This window comes from Saccoglossus kowalevskii, chromosome 9 (genome assembly GCF_978046115.1).
Source record: "Saccoglossus kowalevskii chromosome 9, keSacKowa6.1, whole genome shotgun sequence".
NCBI classification, from domain to species: domain Eukaryota; kingdom Metazoa; phylum Hemichordata; class Enteropneusta; family Harrimaniidae; genus Saccoglossus; species Saccoglossus kowalevskii.
The window spans coordinates 34152148-34172435 of record NC_140649.1 but is presented as its reverse complement, the minus strand read 5'-3'; the positions used below and the strand labels follow the sequence as shown (position 1 = coordinate 34172435).

Below are 20288 nucleotides of genomic sequence, written 5' to 3'. Positions count from 1 at the left end.
CCAGTTTTATGCCCTTCACTGTAATGTATATATGCGTATCTTTGGCCATAATTGAAGGAGGACTACTTACCATGTGTTCAACTGCTGCAATGACTTGTGCGTACAACGATTTGGCCTCTGTTTCGTTTAGTTTTCCCTCATTAGATATCTTGGCGAATAGCTCCCCACCAGGAGCATATTCCATAACGATATGCAGTTTAGCGAGCGTCTCTACAACTTCGTACAATCGTATGATGTTAGGGTGATGTAATTTTTCCATACTGCTTATTTCCCGTGATAACAAACGCTGCGTTTTTTGGTCCAGCTTCGTTTTGTCAAGGATTTTAATTGCTACTTTTTCTGAAAGATTAAAAAACACACAAAAATTAAATATTAATGATGAGGCTTTAATTGGTTGAAAAACTATTATTTTCATTGAGGATACGACTTAAAATACAAATCCAACAAAAACAACTCATGCGATTCATACAAAATCAACAAGATAAAGTAATATATTAATGCATGTAGTATTAAACATGTAGTAGTAAAAAAATTTCAAAATATTGTTTGACTATTATTGGTGTACTTTTAACTATGTTTTCAAGGTGGTAATCGGTATGTATTACACATCCGTGCATTGTATCACGTATGCACTGAACGTCTCCTTCAGTTACATGCACGAACGACACGCATTGATTTACCAATACGCGGGACCATAGGCAATTATAACGTGATATGCAAATTAGAAATTGAGACATGTTCTCTCCAACAAATGTACATCCTAGTACCGTAATTAATCTATTATCGCATGATATTTACGTAAATTACAGAGGTGCAAATGTCTACGGTTTGAATAACTAAATTTTTAATGATTCATGATAAACAGACGGTTACAAACAATAAAGGTGAGTTAGTGAAGCAAGGTAAATATATCCAGACGGGTATTCCTACTACATGTACAGCAGTCACTGGATTAATTAAATTAAAGGTATACATTTTATATGTTTATTTCATCAGAAAAAAAAATGAAAATACAAGTAGTTGAGGACTATGAAAATAGTTCTACTGAACTAGTCTAGTTCATAGCCCTGCCATTGTATCTTGGGAATCATTAATTTTGGTTTTAGACTACATAATTACATTTTACTATTCCTAGCTACAAATAAAAATGTTTCCTTTGAAATGCTTGAACTTGATTCAATTTTAACACTTTCCATCGGTAATCTGCTAGCAATTATTGAAAAGCAACTGGTGTATGAGCTCAAAAAACTACATTTTAAAATGTCTTGTTCATGCTAAATACTTTTACTTTTCTTTGAAATTCAAACTGTTTTGTGGCTCCAGAGGGCGCTGCAAGGTGAAGGGTCAATTACCGGTATGTATAAAATCAAAGCAATCAAACTTGTAGTTTTCAACAAAATGTCAAAAATATCACTTTTTACTAAAAATGACAAAAATAATCATCAAAATTAGAGAATAGAAGATATCATCATGAAATGAACAAATTTGAAAGAGATGCACCTGTATGTATAATGTCAATGCAATTGGATTTGCAATTTTTAACAAGACGACGAAAATATCATATTTTTGCCAAAAATGCAAAAAATATTTATCAGAATTAAAGATTTCATCCTGAAATGAACAAAGTCTGCCCAAGTTACATACATGTATATACCAAGCACCAAAGTAATCAGACTTGTAGTTTTCAAGAAGTAGACAAAGTAGACGGCAGACGACAATCACTCATATGATTGGCTCTGCTCGACAGCGGCACAAAAAACAGAAAAATAGTATTAAGGATGTTAAGATAATGCAAGTGATAACATAATGAAAATACATAAATATTTCAAATGACTGTCGCCTTGTTGAAGACATACAACAATTATGGTGCCAAATTACATACTCAAAGAATTTAATCATTCATACCGATGTTTATGATATATTTCTATTAAAAGAATTGATTTATATTTCTAAGGTACTCAAATTAAATATTAATTCATTAATAACACGTAAATGGCAATTTCTTTGTGTTAAGTTTAGCGGATATGATTACTGTGTATTTATGTTACTAAAAAAATGTATTCTTCACACCCCTAGGTAAGTAAAACAATAATCTTCTAATATCCTTCTTTGGAAATAGAAATGTCATTAATATCAAATTTCACAATTTTGTGTTGTATTTAGGTTTCAGGTGCAGAAGTAAACACCCCCCCACAAATGGATGATTCACCCCTACACTTTTCAGTACCGGTACGTGCCTGTATACACGCTATGAAAAGGACACAATATATAATAACAACAACACTCATCATTGTGTAAAAAAACATCTGTACATGACATGCCCTACAGTATTAGTACACCCCCTCACGATTGATGTTATTAACGGTCACATTCTCACCACTTTTTATATTTAATAACAGCTGATAAAATAGTCCCGCTGATTAACCTTATGAACCACTAAATATTAATAACCATCAACATAACTATTTAAAAAGTTGACATGCTCATATTTCATATAGTTAGTTAGAAATTGTGAGAAATACTAATACCATATTTCCTCTATTAGAAGTACACCTCCAATAGAAGCACATGGATAGAATACAATATTTCCTCTATTAGAAGCACACCTCCAATAGAACCACATAAATAGATTACCATATTTCCTCTATTAGAAGCACACCTCCAATAGAAGCTCATGGATAGATTACCATATTTTCTCTATTAGAAGCACACCTCCAATAGAACCACATGGATAGATTACCATATTTCTTGTATAATGTAATTTTTGTATAATAATCATTAAAATATGATTTATTTGTTTCTAATTTATATGAGCACATGGGCTACTTAGAATAAATGTGGTAGCATTTAAGGTTTTTACAATGTACGTTAGCGCCCATGCCCGAGTAAGTGCCCACACCCCACTTTTGCGCAATTTTTATATTTGGGGTCACATTCGGCAAAGCGCCCACTTCTTCAAAATGCAACTAATTTAAAATTTGGTCTTGCGTAACGAATCTTGGTAATCGTTTTTATATGATACAGCGTGGATATCGGCCGCTGTGAATATGTTGTGAATGCGTAGAACACGGTAACCATGCGTAAACTATGCTTCGACAATGACCTGTTAATTCAAGTAAAATGAGGTAAATATTTCATGCCATATTCAGTTTACCTCTCAAAAATGGCTAGTTACTAGTTTTTTGGAAAAACCATCTCATTTATTCGCTGAAATCAATTCTAACAGATCATACTTCGACATCGATAATTCACTTCCGCATTGCGTTACCGGAAAGTCTTCAGGAATTTCCGAAGAATTGCGTCAGTACAACACAGCATTCTGATTGGTTAATAACCAACTTGACCCATTAGGTCAAAGGACGCTGCTGCAGGTCAAATCTGCAAATGCATCGTGGCGGAAAGTGATTTTCATCGAGAGTTTGCGTACGATCCAACACCTTCGTCAGTGGAGATAATATGACAATTTTGACTTCGACTATGTTCCAACAGACTCAAATGTTTTTAAGTTTGTAAATTCTGGTGGTACGAAATTAATATTGTAATAAAATGTGCATATTTTTGGTGATCATTTCTGTTTCTTCATTGTAAAATTCAATGATGACTCAACTAATTTCGTAATTTGATTTTCCCTCAAAGACGTAATCTGTCACTTGATGAATCAAATTTTTCATTTGCACTCTTTTTCGAGGGGGGTGCTCGGGTAAGCGCCCACCCCTAAAAAATCGTGATATTCTGAGTTGAGGCCGCTGGGCGCTGACGCGGTCGAGTACGGTATAAAGGGAATTTACTTGCAAACCTAGAATTAACAAATACGATTATTTCATGGCAAAAAGACAAAATGAAATTGATTCAATTATTATTCTTTTACAAACACTGATTCTCTTTCTCTATTCATAGATTTTTTCTACATTCAGACGAACATTAAGGATGTTCACGTACTTGTATGTACCCATACATTGGGCGCCACACACGAACAGATTTTTACAATGACGGATTCTCATTTATTGATTCGTGCCTGAAAAGCAACTATGCGTGCCAGCATGTGTCAATGCTCCTGATTAACGAATCACTGAGTTTCCCCTAGAATGCGTTTCAACAAAGATGGGCAGACTATTAAAATTTTGTAATTGCTTTCAATTGTAATATACAATATCATATACTTTTATCTTGACATGTTATATGAAGTGAGTTTCGTGTTAAGTACATCATTATTACAAATAATTACGAACAACTGTTTCTTAATATATAAACTTCAACTTGAAGTTCAGTCGTCTAAGAGCACCCAAAAGACCCTGGAGTGATTAAAATTGTGAACGAGATACTGTAAACGCATTTATTTTCACTGGCATTTCACTATTTTAATGTTTTGAGCAATTTAACTTTCACAAAGTGTGCAGGTAAACAATGAGTTCTATTGTTATTGTACAAGTTCATGTGGATTTCATTCATCAAATTTTACTTGAAAATAGCGAAATTAAAAACGAATGAATAATTATTACATCAAAGTATTTGACTATTTTAAAGGGCATCCAAGCTATGGCCTATGTAAATATTGAACATTATAAACATTGTGGAAAATAACAACATTTTACATTTCAAAATAACCCATAGAAATGTTCTGAATATTTTAGTTAAATCAAAATACTAATTAATAGTATTTCAGTAATTTCTGCTGATAATGTTATAATGGTCAGACATGCAGGTCAGATATTTTGAGACAAGCAGGTCAGATGTGGTCAGATATGTAGGTCAGATATGCAGGTCAGATATTTTGAGACAAGCAGGTCAGATATGGTCAGATATGAATGTCTGTTATGGTCAGATAAGCAGGCCAGATATGGTCAGATATGAATGTCTGTTATGGTCAGATAAGCAGGCCAGATATGGTCAGATAGGCAGGCCAGATATGGTCAGTTATGAATGTCTATTATGGTCAGATAAGCAGGCCAGATATGGTTAGATAGGCAGGCCAGATATGGTCAGATAGGCAGGTCAGACAAGCAGGTCAGATACGGTCAGATATGAAGGTCAGATGTGGTCAGACATGCAGGTCAGATATTGTCAGATATGCAGGTCAGATGTGGTCAGATATGCTGGTCAAATATGGTCAGACATGAAGGTCAGATGTGGTCAGACATGCAGGTCAGATGTGGTCAGATATGGTCAGATATGCAGGTCAGATGTGGTCAGATATGCAGGTCAGACATGGCCAGGCATGCAGGTCAGATGTGGTCAGATATGCAGGTCAGATATGGCCAGGCATGCAGGTCAGATGTGGTCAGACATGCAGGTCAGATGTGGTCAGATATGCAGGTCAGATGTGGTCAGATGTGCAGGTCAGATATGCAGGTCAGACATGGCCAGGCATGCAGGTCAGATGTGGTCAGATATGCAGGTCAGATATGCAGATCAAATATGCAGATCAAATATCAGTTATGAATGTCTATTATGGTCAGATAAGCAGGCCAGATATGGTTAGATAGGCAGGCCAGATATGGTCAGATAGGCAGGTCAGACATGCAGGTCAAATATGGCCAGACATGCAGGTCAAATATGGCCAGACATGCAGGTCAAATATGGCCAGACATGCAGGTCAAATATGGTCAGATATGAAGGTCAGATATGCAGGTCAGATGTGGTCACATATGGTCAGATATGAAGATCAGATGTGGTCAGACATGCTGGACAGATGTGGTCAGACATGCAGGTCAGATATGGTCAGATATGAAGATCAGATATGCAGGTCAGATATGGCCAGACATGCAGGTCAGATGTGGTCAGACATGCAGGTCAGATGTGGTCAGACATGCAGGACAGATATGGTCAGACATGCAGGACAGATATGGTCAGACATGAAGGTCAGATGTGGTCAGACATGCAGGACAGATGTGGTCAGACATGCAGGTCAGATATGGTCAGACATGCAGGACAGATAGGGTCAGACATGAAGGTCAGATGTGGTCAGACATGCAGGACAGATGTGGTCAGATATGCAGGTCAGATATGGTCAGATATGAAGGTCAGATGTGGTCAGACATGCAGGTCAGATATGGTCAGATATGAAGGCCAGATGTGGTCAGACATGCAGGACAGATGTGGTCAGACATGCAGGACAGATGTGGTCAGACATGCAGGACAGATGTGGTCAGACATGCAGGTCAGATGTGGTCAGATATGCAGGTCAGACATGGCCAGATATTCAGGTCAGATATGGTCAGATATGCAGGTTAGACACGGTCAGATATGGTCAGACATGATGGTCAGAAAGTGTCATGTTAAGATTATTGACCATAGAAACAACCACCCAATATCTGATCAAGGAATACTGACAGCAAATACTTTGTTATAATTGAAAAGATCCAAGCATAATAATATTTTAATTTAACCATAATCTACTCGAAATCAAGGTGGATGCCAAATGATATTGTCAATACAACTCAACAGTGTATATGCTTCACAAATAAACGAAAAGAATGAAAGTCAATTTTCTCACGCTCCATTTTTTTCCCTTGTGACAATTGTATATACATTTATCTCTTGTGGAATTAACGTAAATTTACTTCAAACAAACAATTTTTACAAATGAAAAATGCAGTTTTAAAAATCACAAAAGTATACAGATTGTACTACATCAGGATAAAGTGAGTACAAAACTGGACTCATTTCCTGGAATTCTGTGCAAAACCATGTTAAATTTTAAAGTTTAGAAAGGCACTAAATTGAAATCAAATCCAGTAACCCTTCAAGGCTTTTAACAGAAAAACAAGAGAGCAGATTTATGCTGACTTGTAAAATTTCAGAAATGCATATATGTAGGTTTACATGTACTAAAATTAGTTCCACTAATACACCTTCCAACTTAGCACATGGCGACAGAATATACAGTTCTAAAGAAACAATAAATTGGTTGGTAGGTGGACTATTAATTGTGGTCAATGACCATGTTTAAGCTACTCATGCTGACGCAGATGAAAAATACACAAGGATCTAAGGATTTAATACACCGTGAAAATAACAAATTAAAAGCCTGAAATGGTTGGAAGAGATGAGAGGCCATAATAAGCTCTTATAAATACTTGTATCAGTTCAACTCTAGGAACTTTCTAAAAACAGAATGAGAATTTATAAATCTGTAAAGTCAGTCAGATTATAATACATTTATTATTTATCATATCACTGTAGTCATAGTTTCCCCATCACGATCTTACCTCTCTTGAGGTGCCACTATTTGGGAAAAAACTTTGCTCCACCAGTCACAAAATTCAATCCAGTTTTCCAGGTTTCTTAATCGCTTGACAGTCAACAACTTCAAACAATACTAGAATTATATCCATAATACATCTAGTACCGGGTTTAGGATTAATCATTTGACATAACTTTTCTAGCCAAAATGTTGGCGCATCATTTAACATGTATTTATGTATTAGTCTTATGTATTATTTCTTTTGTTAATTTCGACCCAAATAAACGTAATCATCCCATTGGCTATAGGTCTTGATCGAAATTTTTGAAACTGAAATACCTGTAAGCTGCTATCTGGTAATGTGATATGTGTCATATGTTCGGGACTGTACTCCACAGATGTTTTTGATGGAGATGTTAGTTCCTCCTCCTCCTCAACCTTGAATTAGTATTTTTTCATCACTTGAATCACGTTGACTCATTACGCCTTGCGATAAACTTAATTTTTTTTGACAAATATAATTACAATTATTCATTTTATGGCGATAATGAATGAGGAAGTGATGATAATAGAGAATTTCTATATTTTTAATATTTTTCTATTAACATATTTAGAATGAGCATGTCATTGCCATGTATAATTTATTCATATTGGATGAGAATGATATTTTAATATTTTCGATACAAACCATCACACTAAAAACATGTACAACCTTCATATAGCAAAAACATTACAAACCAAGCATTGATCATCTGGAGAAAATAGTAGCCCTGAGCAAATTCATTACAAAGTGACAATGAAGCACGTTTTATATACGAGAAAACGTGACTTCCTCATGAACATTGTGATAAAATCATCAAATATATCACTTTTGTGTATTTCTATTTTTTTGTGTTACCTTTAATAAATGTAATACAGGGATGAAACTCATAAATAAAATTTATAATAGTGGCGAATGTGGCTGCTGAGAACGTTCGCCATGATTGACAAAATGATACTCGTTATTAAATTGGAAATGGGCAGAGAATAAATACAATGGTATTCTATTTTTTAGGTTTGATGGTGTGTGCATATGTGCAGGGAGTGTGTTAATTCAACTGTCTATTAAAAAAGACAGCACAGATAGGATTAAAAAAATACTGCACGACATCAATGAAGAAATCAGATACGTCAAGCAAATGAAAGTGGAAATAAAAAACAAAAGTCTAATTGAATAAGACACAAATGTCACTGTCGCATTCTTTAGTGGATATATTCAAATGTTGATTTTCTGTGTTTTTTTGGAACAAAACGAGCAATTAGCCAGTCAAAGGTCAACCAAATGAAAAACAATTGGACATGCATACACAAAATGTACAATGTATGTGGTCTATTATGACTAAAATCGGCCCACACGAGAAATGATGCCAGACAGACAGACAAACCTCAAAACATAAAACGCCTCGGACCAAATCTGAAGGGGATAAAAAATAAATTAATTAATCTATCAATGCAGACATGAAGTATTCATTCAAAAATCTTATGACGTACACTGATGAGTGTTTTTCCATACGTCACGGCAAAATATACTATCAGTGATCTTTGAAACGGAATAACAACAATCTACATGGTGTAACAGCTGTCGTAAAAAGCAGTAACAATTATGGAAAATCAAAACCTTTGGCGGTTCAAACTCAATGATTTACATAGTGAACCCTTAATTGATTTCTGTACTGCACCGATCAAGAAAGAAATACATTTAAGAAATCTATATCCCAGTGAAATCCAAGGAAAAGCCGACCGTATCTACAGATATGTAATACGTGAGAGAAGCCGATAAAATCATTAGCAGATTATGTACTTATACATTGCTTATTAATTATGGAATATCTTAATTAATATCATTTTAAAATTACAACACTAGCTCTGATATCCTGTTCTGACATTTTCACATTTCATTTTAAGGGTGCTGGAGGTCCTCATCCATTACTGTAAAATACTAAATTTGCACTTGGAATAAATTTTCCCTCATCTCACTGAAAGAATAATTCAGTGAAATTAAAATCCAGCGAGTATACCTTTTTTCCTATATTTTACATTCCACTAGTCATAAATCAGTGAAAATAATTTCAATACAAAACACCCAAAAATCTTTTCAGCGAAAATTCATTCTAGTATTTTACAGTAGTACATGCCTTCGATGTAACTGACTTACAATGTAGTGCGTGTCTATTGATTACAATTGATTGTATTACAGTATTCATAATCTGTCGTTAAATTCTCATTACCCAGCGACAATCTCAAGACATTTAATAGTACGGTACATCTATTAGTCAGGAAATATACTGTAAAATACTTTATTTTAGCTGGAATTAATTCGCTGAAAAGACTTTTTGGGTGTTTTGTATGGAATTTATCTTCACTGATTGTTGTCAAGTTGAAATATTAAAAATAGGAAAAAAGGTATATTCGCTGGATTTTATTTTCACTGAATCATTCATTCAGCGAAAATAGCGAAATTAATTCCAATCGAAAATAAAGTATTTTACAGTATTTCTTAGATGTTTACAGGAGTGTGGATAATTTATAAGACAAATACATTTTTTTACACATGAAAATAATATAAATATGGATTAATTCACATGGGTTTCCACTAGCAACTAAGCGGCTCTATGGATTATCTAAAACGTTTACTAGTATCTACCAATTTCATGATTTCACGGCAACCAATCACACCCCACAGAAACGAAGGTCGACCTTTGTAAATTTCAAGACGACAATAATGTTACCGATGTCGAGAAGAACCCACTATAACAGTAATAAAGTATATACGCATTACACTAACAGAATAAACAATACTGTATGAAAAAGGAGCTAGATATCATGAAACTTCATAGAAATGACATCAATAGCGTTAACGTATTACGCCTGGAAGGAAAGCAATGAAAACTTGTATACTACTGTAGCAAATGTTAATACAGCTTTGAATCAATAATCCCAGTATGCCTCCAGCTGTGAGACATGGCTATAAAACATGGACAAGTCGTAAGTTAACAAGAAGCAGTGCCTATATGCAAAGAATCATAAAGCATTGACATCAATGGAGACTGATGACAGCGATGTCCGCACAACGTGAAACCGATTTACAAAGCACTGTGCAGCAACTAAAGTAATATAGGAAATGAACTCAGAAATAAATACTTAATATCAGATAAATATCAAGTTATCTGTGTCATAAATTGAATATATTCTGAAATCTTGATTCAATTGGCAATATTTAGGCCCCCCACTCTCCCATTTAACCATTTGAACTCAAAATTCAATTTTTTTCATATTTTTAATCATTTTGATCATGACCTACAGCTAATGCCAAATATTTCCATATGATACAAAATTAATAGAAAAATTGTAGAAAAACACAAAATGTTGCAATGAAATTTTGGCGGAAAAAATAAAAATTTTCAAAGGTTAATGTAAAATAATTTATTTTAGCTGGAATTAATTTTCGCAGAAGAATCGGGTGTTTAGTATTACAATTATTTTTACTGCATTTTAATGAGTTGAATATGAAACATAGGAAAAAAAGGATTTTCACTGATTCATCCCTCAGCGAAAATAAATACCAAATGAAAATAAGTACTTTACAGTAATAAAAATGAAAACTTTCAGCCACAAAGTATGAACATAATATTCACTGATGGAACTGTTCCCACTTTGACTCGACTCAATTCAAAACAAGTGTAGATACCAGTCTTTTTCAAAATAAAATAACAAATTTTCCCTAAACTCTTGCTTCTCAATGGATTTCAGTTTCAGAAATTGAAGTCTAATTTAACAATAATGCATCTAATTTAACTATTGAAGTAGAGAGCGCTTTAACAAATTCATTTTTTATTGGCTGTTGATACTAAATAAATGGAATATCACAAATGGTTTACATTCTCAAACCTTATATGCTGGTTTCAACAAAGTTTTATCAACATTTACAAATTTAGATCCAAAAATATGTGACAGCAATGTGGAAGAATAAAAGGAATATTATAAATTTTTCTGAATTTATTTCCTGTGATGTCTGATGAAAAACAAAATGCAAAATAATAATGCTTTGGTTAATAGTTGATAACATGGCCGTCAGACAGCCAATTTCAGTGATTTTTACAACGATGCATCAGTAGTATAGAAGGACAGCAATGAAGCCCTTGAGAATGAAAATCAGTGAGGAACTAATAATTTGATGTATGTTTCCATGACAACACAAACTGGGACCCTCCGTGCGAGTAGGAAATGATATCAGTGATTCACTGTCTTGACAACAAGCTATACTTGTTTGTAATAGATTTGCGACCTGTAGAGATTCCTAATCACAATGTGAAATGACAGTCACAGCATTTTCAGAGATTTAACTTATTGCAAAGATCAGTTCATAGCCCAGGCTGAGTCAACAGTACTTGCATGAATAACCTTTACCAGGCTACAGCCATTAACTGATTATCATACAGCGTACATTAAAAAAAAATTATTATAAACTACATGATACAAGGGCTCGGCAATTGTCAGTTTGTGCAACAGGCTGTTTTAAAACATTACGTGAATCATCAAGTGTATAATATACACTGTTATGCAAATATGCAATATGGATTAATTTGCATACCAAAGGACAATTATGCATCTATGTTGTCATACGAGATATTACAAAACTGTTGCAACAAGGGTGCAACTCATTGGCAATAGCAGAGGGTACTATGTAGGGTGTCACTTTCAGGCAATATCAGAGGGCACTATCAAGAGTGTAACTTTCAGGCAATATCAGAGGGACTATCAAGAGTGTCACTTTCAGACATTAGCAGAGGGACTATCAAGAGTAACTTTCAGGCAATAGCAGAGGGACTATTAAAAGTTTCACTTTCAGACAATAGCAGAGAGCACTATCAAGAGTGTAACTTTCAGGCAATAGCAGAGGGACTATTAAAAGTTTCACTTTCAGACAATAGCAGAGGGCACTATCAAGAGTGTCACTTTCAGACAATAGCAGAGGGCACTATCAAGAGTGTAACTTTCAGGCAATAGCAGAGGGACTATTAAAAGTTTCACTTTCAGACAAAAGCAGAGGGCACTATCAAGAGTGTAACTTTCAGGCAATAGCAGAGGGACTATTAAAAGTTTCACTTTCAGACAATAGCAGAGGGCACTATCAAGAGTGTAACTTTCAGGCAATAGCAGAGGGACTATTAAAAGTTTCACTTTCAGACAATAGCAGAGGGCACTATCAAGAGTGTCACTTTCAGACAATAGCAGAGGGCACTATCAAAAGTGTAACTTTCAGGCAATAGCAGAGGGACTATTAAAAGTTTCACTTTCAGACAATAGCAGAGGGCACTATCAAGAGTGTAACTTTCAGGCAATAGCAGAGGGACTATTAAAAGTTTCACTTTCAGACAATAGCAGAGGGCACTATCAAGAGTGTCACTTTCAGACAATAGCAGAGGGCACTAACAAAAGTGTAACTTTCAGGCAATAGCAGAGAGACTATTAAAAGTTTCACTTTCAGAAAATAGCAGAGGGCACTATCAAGAGTGTCACTTTCAGACAATAGCAGAGGGCACTATCAAGAGTGTAACTTTCAGGCAATAGCAGAGGGACTATTAAAAGTTTCACTTTCAGACAATAGCAGAGGGCACTATCAAGAGTGTCACTTTCAGACAATAGCAGAGGGCACTATCAAGAGTGTAACTTTCAGGCAATAGCAGAGGGACTATTAAAAGTTTCACTTTCAGACAATAGCAGAGGGCACTATCAAGAGTGTCACTTTCAGGCAATAGCAGAGGGCACTATCAAGAGTGTCACTTTCAGGCAATAGCAGAGAGACTATTAAAAGTTTCACTTTCAGACAATAGCAGAGGGCACTATCAAGAGTGTCACTTTCAGACAATAGCAGAGGGCACTATCAAGAGTGTCACTTTCAGGCAATAGCAGAGGGCACTATCAAGAGTGTAACTTTCAGGCAATAGCAGAGGGCACTATCAAGAGTGTCACTTTCAGGCAATAGCAGAGGGCACTATCAAGAGTGTCACTTTCAGGCAATAGCAGAGGGACTATTAAAAGTTTCACTTTCAGACAATAGCAGAGGGCACTATCAAGAGTGTCACTTTCAGGCAATAGCAGAGGGCACTATCAAGAGTGTCACTTTCAGGCAATAGCAGAGGGCACTATCAAGAGTGTAACTTTCAGGCAATAGCAAAGGGCACTATCAAGAGTGTAACTTTCAGGCAATAGCAGAGGGCACTATCAAGAGTGTTACAGACAATTGCGTTGATAATACCATCAATATATGATAAGAACAGTTAATCATGGAAAAAATATATCAACTGTGGATTTCACTATTATGCAGTTTTACTCCCCCATCCATAGCAACGAAGTCTCCAGAAAATACTGAATTTATACTCAACAAAGCCATATTGTCACTTCTAATTGCAAATGCTCTCGGCGAGCTTGTGTCTTGTAATTAATTATTTAATATTATTGTAAGACTCCAGACTGTTTTCAAAAAAAGAGAGTTGTGTATGTTACATCCAATTTGCTGTGACATTCTCTTGTTCCCCTGATGAAACCAATTGTGCATGGTTTGTATTTTCCCGACAATAACAGAGTGCAATTGTCAAATGTCAAAAGATGATATAAACGCCACATTTCATACTGCTATACTGAGGTCAAAATAAAATTAGTTTAAACTTTTATTTCTTGTGATGCAAGAAAGCAGTTTTTGCTTGCATTTCCTTCACAGAATAAAACAATTCTTTGGAAGTCATGAGCATTTTCCATCATGAAATAAGTAAATAATGAGATTACTAACATTTCCAAAACTGCTGGTTTCCAAAAAAAAAAAATTGTCTAAAATCCATATACAATATTATAATGTCTTGTTTATTTAAAAATTATGCTGAAAATTAGAAAACAATTAGTGACATTATGGAAAAAATATAAATGTCTATTTTTTTTATTTATCTTCCCATCTAAAAAGCAGAGTTCACTAAAATTGTATAAAATAATGTTTTCTATAACACATAACAGATGTTACAATTTAATAGGTTGACTGACGGTTGGCGTATTTAACAGTTTATTTAATTATTTCTCATTTAGCTTTTGCCATCAATACCTACTCACAATTTATTATTAAATCTCCCAAATTTAGATACTCCAATGTAGATAATACAAATTTAGAAAAAAAATATTTATTTAAATAAAAGATCATTAAACACATTACTACCATCTGTGTCGGTATGGTATACATATTACTTTTTTTTAGGTCAAATGAAAAATAATAAAATAAAATATTGGTATTTTATTTTATGTTTGTAATTAAGGAAAGTTATGAATAGTTGACTCTATCTATCACGATCAAAGTTAACATTGAATGAAAGTGCCAGAATGAAATGCTATCATTAAAAACATCTCATTACCACTTCACATGTCAAAAAATCACAAAATAAATGCTCTGCATCATCAGTTAAAAAAAAAGGTGGAAGAAAAAGATTAGAATCTGGACCATTGCAGGTTTTATTCAAAAGTTTATTTATCTGCGGTTGATCAAATAACAGTCAAGGAGATAATGTCATTTAACAAATAAATAATACTTATGGTTCATAGACTCTTGTAGCTTAATAAAGTAAGTGATCAAATATTTCTAACATGAATGATTAATAGGGTTTATTCATATATTAAAGTTTAATATAAATATAAAAATAAATACAATGTTTATCGCACCTTGTAAAGTATAGTAAATTTTGCATGAGGAATTTTGTAGAATTAATGGTGAATGGTGTGAAATGTACTTTCAAACTGATTTGAAGGACTGAATCCCACAAATACTGATATTGTAGAATTAATGGTGAATGGTGTGAAATGTACTTTCAAACTGATTTGAAGGACTGAATCCCACAAATACTGATATTGTAGAATTAATGGTGAATGGTGTGAAATGTACTTTCAAACTGATTTGAAGGACTGAATCCCACAAATACTGATATTGTAGAATTAATGGTGAATGGTGTGAAATGTACTTTCAAACTGATTTGAAGGACTGAATCCCACAAATACTGATATTGTAGAATTAATGGTGAATGGTGTGAAATGTACTTACAAACTGATTTGAAGGACTGAATCCCACAAATACTGATATTGTAGAATTAATGGTGAATGGTGTGAAATGTACTTTCAAACTGATTTGAAGGACTGAATCCCACAAATACTGATATTGTAGAATTAATGGTGAATGGTGTGAAATGTACTTTCAAACTGATTTGAAGGACTGAATCCCACAAATACTGATATTGTAGAATTAATGGTGAATGGTGTGAAATGTACTTTCAAACTGATTTGAAGGACTGAATCCCACAAATACTGATATTGTAGAATTAATGGTGAATGGTGTGAAATGTACTTTCAAACTGATTTGAAGGACTGAATCCCACAAATACTGATATTGTAGAATTAATGGTGAATGGTGTGAAATGTACTTTCAAACTGATTTGAAGGACTGAATCCCACAAATACTGATATTGTAGAATTAATGGTGAATGGTGTGAAATGTACTTACAAACTGATTTGAAGGACTGAATCCCACAAATACTGATATTGTAGAATTAATGGTGAATGGTGTGAAATGTACTTACAAACTGATTTGAAGGACTGAATCCCACAAATACTGATATTGTAGAATTAATGGTGAATGGTGTGAAATGTACTTTCAAACTGATTTGAAGGACTGAATCCCACAAATACTGATATTGTAGAATTAATGGTGAATGGTGTGAAATGTACTTTCAAACTGATTTGAAGGACTGAATCCCACAAATACTGATATTGTAGAATTAATGGTGAATGGTGTGAAATGTACTTTCAAACTGATTTGAAGGACTGAATCCCACAAATACTGATATTGTAGAATTAATGGTGAATGGTGTGAAATGTACTTTCAAACTGATTTGAAGGACTGAATCCCACAAATACTGATATTGTAGAATTAATGGTGAATGGTGTGAAATGTACTTTCAAACTGATTTGAAGGACTGAATCCCACAAATACTGATATTGTAGCAGTAAATTTGTATCTATAATAACTTATGCAAATTAAATTAATGACGCATATTAATAAGCAGATGGAAGAATACATTGCTAAAAGAAACAACTGTATAGACAATTTCAACAAAAAATGGGGAATATTAAATATCTAATTAATATATCTAATCACCTCATTCATCTAGTCTCTTTTTCGGCCTGGTCTTGCTTTTATTGTTTTGTCTGTAGTTATTTTTTTTGTCTGTATTTTCTCTGTGTATTGTGTATTTGTTTAGCTTTAAAAAAAAAAAAAATAAAAAAAAAATTAAATTATTTAAATTATTCAAATTATGTTGACAAGAACATATTTATTTAATTTTATTTAGTTTCTATTGGATGGTGAAAAAAAAAAGCCTCTTTTTTTCATTATGCTTGTCAGTTCGAAAAACATGCATCACACATTTTTGTTTTCAATTTGGGTGCTAGGGTAGTGAACCGCATATGTCAGAATGATTTGTCGATCCAAATCAACATATGATGCATGTATTTGAAAGCATTATTTATAAAATGTACCGTCAAATCTATATTAGAAGCCGCATCTCTAATAGAGGTCTCACCCATTCTTTTTGAATAATTGAGAATCAAAAATTCATCATTTTTCAAAAGTGTAGATGCTCTAATAGAAGCCGCATCCCCTCTGTTGCATTGTATTATTCTAATAGAAGCCGCGGCTTCTAATACAGATTTTACAGTACTGGTATTTTGTTATTGTGTATCTAATTAACTTAACTATGTATGTTTGTAGAAAAACAAACAAAGCATATTATTGTTCATATACCTGTATATCATCCATAGATAGCAAACTGCGATAAATCAATGAAGGGAATCAGAGATGCTGGATTATATACTGTGGAATACTTTATTTTCGCTGGAATTAATTTTCGCTGAAAAGGCTTTTTGGGCGTTTTGTATGGAATTTATTTTCACTGATTTCTGATGAGTTTAATGTGAAATATAGGAAAAAAAGTATATTCGCTGGATTTTATTTTCACGGAATCATCCCTTCAGCGAAAATAGCGAAAATAAATTCCAAGTGAAAATAAAGTATTCTACAGTAAGTTCAAAAAGGTCAAATATTTAACAAGGACTTGACGGTTGAGTTCTTGGACTCAGCTGTTATCATAAGTGCCTTGAAATATGGTAGCAATAAAGCGTCTAAGATATTTTTGTTTAGCCTTTTAAGGGAATTTTTTTTTCGTAATTCTTAACACCATTGTAAATGTCAGAGGCAGGCATTCTCTGATACCTACTTCAGCAATTGTAAGCGATTCTCAACGTTGTCATGGAGATTGGTAAATGTGATGTTTTTGTTACTCTGATATTTAGCGCAATGTCGGTTACAAGGGCCAAGGTATTAGTATATGGCATTAGAAGTACTTTTAACAGAGTGGAAGTACAGGAAACAGGCAGGTTCTGTTGTAGTAACCTGGATGTTGTACACATACTGGGTACTTCGCTATAGCAACAGAGCTAATAAAAAAGAGAATATTCATAACCATTAAACTTTAGGGTTTCACGTTGATCTAGTAATAAGTGCCGTGAACACAAAAGAAAGCATGGTGGCTTACCGAAATTACACTGACAAAACAAGGACATTAATTGCAAAATATGCAACTGACAACAGTGTCATGAATACATTTCATTGCTTCAGTAAGGGGTTTAATAAGCCTATGAATGAGAGTATACATGACAGTACATTCAACATTCATTTACCGGTGGTATATAAAAAAGTTTATTGACTTTCAAAGAAAATTACCACACATCTCTGGACAGCACCACCCCAGACAACACAGCTCCAGCACCAGACAACACAGCTCCAGCACCAGACAAGACAGCTCCAGCACCAGACAAGACAGCTCCATCCCCAGACAAGACAGCTCCATCACCAGACAACACGGCACCACCCCACACAACACAGCTCCATCCCCAGACAAGACAGCTCCATCCCCAGACAACACAGCTCCATCACCAGACAACACAGCTCCATCCCCAGACAACACAGCTCCATCCCCAGACAACACAGCTCCATCACCAGACAACACAGCTCCATCACCAGACAACACAGCTCCATCACCAGACAACACAGCTCCATCACCAGACAACACAGCTCCATCACCAGACAACACAGCACCATCCCAGACAACACAGCTCCATCACCAGACAACACAACACCACCCCTGACAACACAGCTCCATCCCCAGACAACACAGCTCCATCACTAGACAACACAGCTCCATCACTAGACAACACAGCTCCATCACCAGACAACACAGCTCCATCACCAGACAACACAGCTCCATCCCCAGACAACACAGCTCCATCACCAGACAACACAGCTCCATCACCAGACAACACAGCTCCATCACCAGACAACACAGCTCCATCACCAGACAACATAGCCCCATCCCCAGACAACACAGCTCCATCACCAGACAACACAGCTCCATCACCAGACAACACAGCTCCATCACCAGACAACACAGCTCCAGCACCAGACAACACAGCTCCAGCACCAGACAACACAGCTCCATCACCAGACAACACAGCTCAATCACCAGACAACACAGCTCCATCACCAGACAACACAGCTACATCACCAGACAACACAGCTACATCACCAGACAACACAGCACCACCCCAGACAACACAGCTCCATCACCAGACAACACAACACAGCACCACCCCAGACAACACAGCTCCATCACCAGACAACAACCACAGCACCAGACAACACCACAGCATAATTCACCAGACACAGCACCACCAGACAACACCGCACCACCAGACAACACCACACCTCCAGACAACACCACAGCATAATTCACCAGACACCGCACCACCAGACAGCACCAGACAACACCACAGCATGATTCACCAGACACCTCACCACCAGACAACACCACAGCGATATCCAACTGACACCATAACTGACATCACCACCAAGGTATGGAACACCATATACTGCATGCAAAATTATTCTGATATGATTGATTTAATTTTTTGCTCAAATGTGAAAGCACTTTAAGGAGAACAATTGCATCATTAAGCCTGAAATTTCACAAGCAGAAAGGGGAACACATCAATGACATCTTTTTCACATTAGAATTCTTCAGTGACCTTTAAACATTAAAAAAAAACTTAAAACAATTCTTTAAAACAATTTTATGGCATAAATGAGTTTTACTTTTAGCCTACATGTATCTGTCATTGGAGCCAATTTCACTGTGTCAGATTTGGTAGAGTCAGTGTGAAAACAGATAAATAGCATGTCAACAAAATACATGCATGGATGTACTAAAATACTCTCACCACTGGAGACAACTGGTTGCTATGGTAACAAGGTTTTGGCATATGCCTCTGATTATGATAGCCATGTATAGCATATCCCTCCGAGTTGAATAGTAAACAAACCTGAAATGAGTCAGCCCTTTTGAATCAGAACATGGCACAAATTACATGAGCGTGAGGAAGTAAGAGAGTAAGAATTTTCCTTTCAAAGGAAGTGAAAACACAAGTTTCTAATTTTGCCTTCTTTTCATGTTGTAAAGTTTGATTGTGACCAGTCAATGTATGTATGTGCAGAGACTAGAACAGCACTTGCATTCGGCCATTTTGAATCTGATTTAAAAAAAATCATGTTCATTGCATATAGCAAGATGGGCAATAGCTGTCCATGTGTAACCAAGATCTGGGTAGAAATGGCAGAATGCTTGATATAAAAAGGTTGTCTTGAATTAGATTGTCCCAAGACGTATGATGTATGTGTGAAGTGCGAATGAGATCGGCCGTGTACGTCTGAAATGGAGGTGGACAAGGGTGTATGGACAAACGCACAGAGGTCAATTCATAAAAACCAGTTTTCTAACAAGTCTAAAAATAATTTCAGCCAGTGTGACAAAATGCAGTGAATATATAAAACTAGCTTTGCAACTTACACATAAAGAGACTGCAGTGACAATAATTTTTGGTAATAAAAAATAAACTTGTGCAATAATGATTTGAAAACAAAGTA

The 20288-nt window shown here is 35.2% G+C and overlaps 1 protein-coding gene across 2 annotated transcripts in view; it reads right to left on the bottom strand.

Annotated features, from left to right (window-relative positions):
* The window catches only part of LOC100375071 (serine/threonine-protein kinase NIM1-like), a 67153-nt gene that overhangs the window by 18127 nt on the left and 28738 nt on the right, over positions 1-20288 (bottom strand). For both annotated transcript variants that reach the window (XM_085503440.1, XM_002734450.4), the window contains exon 3: positions 71-339. In XM_085503440.1, coding sequence (XP_085359566.1) covers positions 71-339 — 269 coding nt within the window. The remainder of the gene's footprint in view (positions 1-70; positions 340-20288) is intronic.